Source organism: Penaeus vannamei, chromosome 32 (genome assembly GCF_042767895.1).
Source record: "Penaeus vannamei isolate JL-2024 chromosome 32, ASM4276789v1, whole genome shotgun sequence".
Taxonomy (NCBI): domain Eukaryota; kingdom Metazoa; phylum Arthropoda; class Malacostraca; order Decapoda; family Penaeidae; genus Penaeus; species Penaeus vannamei.
The window spans coordinates 19,763,442-19,767,805 of record NC_091580.1 but is presented as its reverse complement, the minus strand read 5'-3'; the positions used below and the strand labels follow the sequence as shown (position 1 = coordinate 19,767,805).

The window sequence follows — 4,364 nt, the reverse complement described above, 5'->3', positions numbered from 1 at the left end:
GAGAGGAAAAATACTCTAAGACGTTTCGCAGTGAATGAATGTTATCTTTGCACAGCTGGTAAGGGCCGTGGAGTGGGAGAGGGGGAGGGAGGGTAGGGGGCTGCCAAGAGGTATCATCAACTTTCTTATCAAATGATTATGTTATCGTTATCGTTATCCTTAATAGCTGATATTCCTTAAATTTCTCTGAGAATTTTTTTTTTTTTTTTTATTAACCAAAACGTGTATACACACATATATATATATATATATATATATATATATATATATATATATATATATATATATATATATATATATATATATACACGTTTTGGTTATTTACAATTAGAGGTCTGTAGGAGTGTTTACCCGTGGACTCGAATGCTATCTCTCGGTGGTGACGTGGAGTCGCGCCAGAGGCAGTTTACCCGCCAGTCGCCATTAAAGTTAGATGTCGGTGGCTCCTGTTCTTGCTCTAAATAAACTTCTACACACACACCTGCGTTTACTATCATCACCTCCAGTCCTACAAAGGCGCAATGAGTACTGAAGCTATTTCGGAGGTGCCCGCGAGAAACGAGGGCGTGGTATTTCTGCAAGAAACCAGTGAGACAAGGATGGGAGAGCTGACCACCTGCAGGCACCGGCCAAACCGCTGGCGCCTCCTAAAGCATTCCTTAGGCCGTTCTCACCCAGCTCTGACTTCACCCTGACCCCAGCAAGGGTATGGCCAGTAGTTCAGAATCAACGGCCACCGCTCCCACCGGCAGAGCCAGGAGGAGCGCCCGTTAGTATGTCGCCGTCAGCGTTTGAAGCGTGGGCCGTTAGCGTGTAGGACTACGGCATCATTTGTGGATGGATACCGAGGTACAGCAGCATATTGACGCTCGTGTGAACAGGCAGGAATTCCACAGCAGCAGTCGACACTGTAAGAAATGTAGTGATCGGGCTGCGGTGTGTGGTTGGTGCGTGGTCGGATTTTTTCGCATACTCGCAAGGCCCTAGTGACAGCAAATTTGCATATGTATTGAAATGTCGGGCCTTGGCAGGTGAATGTAAATTCCAGTGCTCTAAGTGTCGATGCTCTTTAAACAAGTACATGTTAGGCAAGAAAGTGGTAATGGGTCTAAGCGACCGTAGCATGAAGGCGGAAGTGCTAAGGTGCATCCCCTGCCTTGAATCAGTGAATGACATAGTATGTGTGAGAAATAGTCTACTGAAAAAGCAGCAGGTCGAAGTGCCGTGGGTAACGTGGCGAGTGCGTCGGCCGCGAAAAATCCGGGAATCAAGTCCCCATCCCCCTTCTTGAACCCCACACATAATGAAATAACAGCATCAGGTACAGCACGTTGACCTAACGACCAGCAATCTTTACATAACACAGGAGCCAGATGTGGTTGTAAACGCTGCAGAGGATGCGGGGACAGTGACTGTCGAGGAGACTCCCAATGTCGTGCCTTTGGAAATGCAAGGTCCACCACATCACATCCACCTGCATCCAGATGCCCGCCCACATGCAGTTCATATCCCAGCTACAGTGCTACACCACTTCTATGATGAAATGCGACAACTAGATGACATAAAAAGGGAATCATTGAAGCAGTGCCTGCTAGGGAACCTGAATGGTGTGCACAGATGATGGTTGTAACCAAGAAGGATGGAAGACCCTGCAGGACAGTCGATTTCCAGCGGCTCAATTGGGGGAGCATGAGAGAAACACCACACAAGGCCCCCCTTTGACTTCATCACTAGTATGCCAAAGCATACCTTCAAGACTGTAGCTGACGCATACTCATCAAATCATCAAATTCCACTTAATGAGGAGATTTGCAAATTAGCTACATTTATCACACAATGGGGTCAATTCAGATACTGTAGAATTCCCACCGGGCATTGTGCTGCACAGGATGCAGTGTAATCAGCAATGTGCCTAGAAAGATGAAGTGCATCAATGATACGCTGTTGTATGATGGGAATATTGCTAAGGCATTCTGGCACACATAATTTCTGGCTGAAGTGTATGGAGAATGGTGTGACCCTGAGACCAGACAAGTTGCACTTCTGCAAAAGAAGCGTAACGTTCGCAGGGTACGTCCTTGATTGGGAAGAATACCACCTCAGCAAGGAACTCGTCAGGAGCATAATGGAGTTTACAATGCCAACCAAGCCCACTTTAACCAATGTCCGTGCATGGTTTGGTTTGGTCAACCAAGTGGCACCATTCATAGTAGTGGCCCCCTTCAAAGATCCCTTTTAGAGAGCTCCTAAAGAAGCCAGTGGCGAAGTTGGTGGACTGGGATGAACAGTTGCAAGCCATATTTTCGTCGGTAAAAGATACCATCGAAGATCTGGCTGCTGTGAGGTTACGATACTATGATGTCTCACGTCCAACAGCCGTATTCACTGACTACAGCTGCCAGGGTGCTGGATTTTATTATGCAACAGTACTGCCAATACTGCCAGAGTCTCTGCTATGCTACACAGGTGGGTGGAAAGTGGTGTTGTGTGGTAGCAGGCATCTCACAGCTGCAGAAAAAAACTGCAGCACCCTTGAAGGGGAAGCCCTTACTGTTGCCTGGTGCCTCAAGAAAGCGCGCCTCTTTCTACTGGGTTATAGGAACCTCACATTCATCACCGACCACAAAGCTCTCACCAGAATTTTTGGTGTTAAGGAACTAAAGGACCTCAACAACCCCCGTATTTTGAACCTTCATTCTGTATCAAATACAGAAGGATGGCAAGACGGATTTGCAGCAGATGCATTGTCTCGGTACCCAATGCTGTTTGGCCACCCAGAGGAGTCTGATGAAGCCGATGATGAACTGGTTTGTGCAGCCATGGTAGCAGCTACATCAGAAGCAGTTGAAGGTGATGGAGGACGTGTAGTGGATGTCAAGCAGGTCAAAGAGGAAGCAGCCAAGGACGAGGAATACCAGCTGCTACAAGAATGCGTGTCCAATGAGTGCTGGACTGACTGCGAGAATATGGAGCCGCTTGCTCTACAGCCATATTTCAGGATGCGGCGCCACCTGTCATGCCAGGGAAATATTGTCTTGTACACTAATGACGTGAGACAACCATGTCTGGTCATTCCCATGGCCCTCAGGCATGCTGTGCTCACTAATCTTCATGCAGAACATCAGGGTAGAGACAATGCTCTGCAGAGCATGCTAGTCAGTCTACTGGCCTGGCACTGACACTGAAGTGGAGCAAAAGCGGCGCCAGTGCCAGATATGCAAGACATATTCACCTTCCAACCCAGTAGAGACACTTTTGCCAACACCTTCCCCCCAGTACCTATTTCAGGTCACAACAGACCTGTTCCAGCTCAACGGCCAGATCTACATTGCCTACGCCGATAGATAACAGGTTCGTTGGAAGTGGAACATCTACCAGGGGACACCACAAGTGCACGTCTCAAGCCGTCTTCAAGAGGTGGTTCACGTGATTTGGAACCCCAGAGGAGCTGTCATATGATGGGGGTACAAATCTTAACAGCCAAGAATTGAGGAGTTTCTTCGATACTTGATGTGTGCTGCTACGAATGTACTGGACGTGCAGAAGTGGCTGTCAAACCCGCCAAGAGGATATTACGAGGCAACACTACAATGAATGGATCTATGGACACTGATGTCGCCGCTAAAGCCCTCATGCAACACCCCTCTCTGATGCCTCTCCAGCCCAGCCGCTGACTGGGCGTCAGTTAAAAGATGCCATTCCAGTAGACAACTCAAACTATAGGGTGAGCGGGAAGTGGTCTTGGTTATTGAGGAGCCGTGAACGATCCTTACACTAGTCAGGAGAAAGTGCCTCATTAAAACACGACGTCAGCCCATGACCTCACACCCATTGAACCAGGAAAGCGCGCCCGTATCCAGAACCCCAGCAGTGGGCGACAGACGACACCTCTGTCCACTCATGAGTGAAACCCAAGCCCAGTAACAAGACGGAGGAAACAGCAACCCCGTACCTCCTTCGACTCCTGCAAGACCGAGACGCATCAGACGTGCCCCGCAACATTTGAATGATTACATAGTTTATAATGTCACGGAGTGAGTAACTACTCATGAATCTATTTCTTTTGTATTTCAAATCTTATTTGTACTTATATTCTGTATGCGTAAAATACATGGATATTTTGTTCACTTTATTATTGCCTCTGTTTTCTCTAACCGCCATATATGTTCATTACACATGCTTAAATGACTGCGTAATTAGGTGGGGGGGGGGGGGAGTGTAGGAGTGTTTACCCGTGGACTCGAATGCTGAATCTCGGTGGTGACGTGAAGTCGCGCCAGAGACAGTTACCCGCCAGCGGCCATTAAAGTTAGATGTCAGTGGCTTCTGTCCTTGCTTTAAATAAACTTCTACACGCACACCTG

General features: G+C 47.8%; 1 protein-coding gene across 1 annotated transcript; it reads left to right on the top strand.

Moving 5' to 3' along the window:
- Positions 1-1,951: 1,951 nt before the first annotated feature.
- On the top strand, positions 1,952-3,348 carry LOC113803674 (retrovirus-related Pol polyprotein from transposon 412). The gene is made up of 3 exons (XM_070144655.1): positions 1,952-2,070; positions 2,240-3,155; positions 3,277-3,348. The coding sequence occupies exons 1-3, from the start codon at positions 1,952-1,954 to the stop codon at positions 3,346-3,348; spliced, it is 1,107 nt and encodes a 368-aa protein (XP_070000756.1).
- The last annotated feature ends 1,016 nt before the right edge of the window (positions 3,349-4,364 follow it).

Bases quoted from the DNA above. Each gene is read 5' to 3' on its own strand.
- LOC113803674 (XM_070144655.1), top strand. From the start codon at position 1,952: ATGGGAATATTGCTAAGGCATTCTGGCACACATAATTTCTGGCTGAAG. The intron at 2,071-2,239 runs GTACGTCCTTGA...GATCCCTTTTAG, and splicing joins AGAAGCGTAACGTTCGCAGG to AGAGCTCCTAAAGAAGCCAG. The intron at 3,156-3,276 runs GTCAGTCTACTG...CCTTCCCCCCAG, and splicing joins ATGCTCTGCAGAGCATGCTA to TACCTATTTCAGGTCACAAC.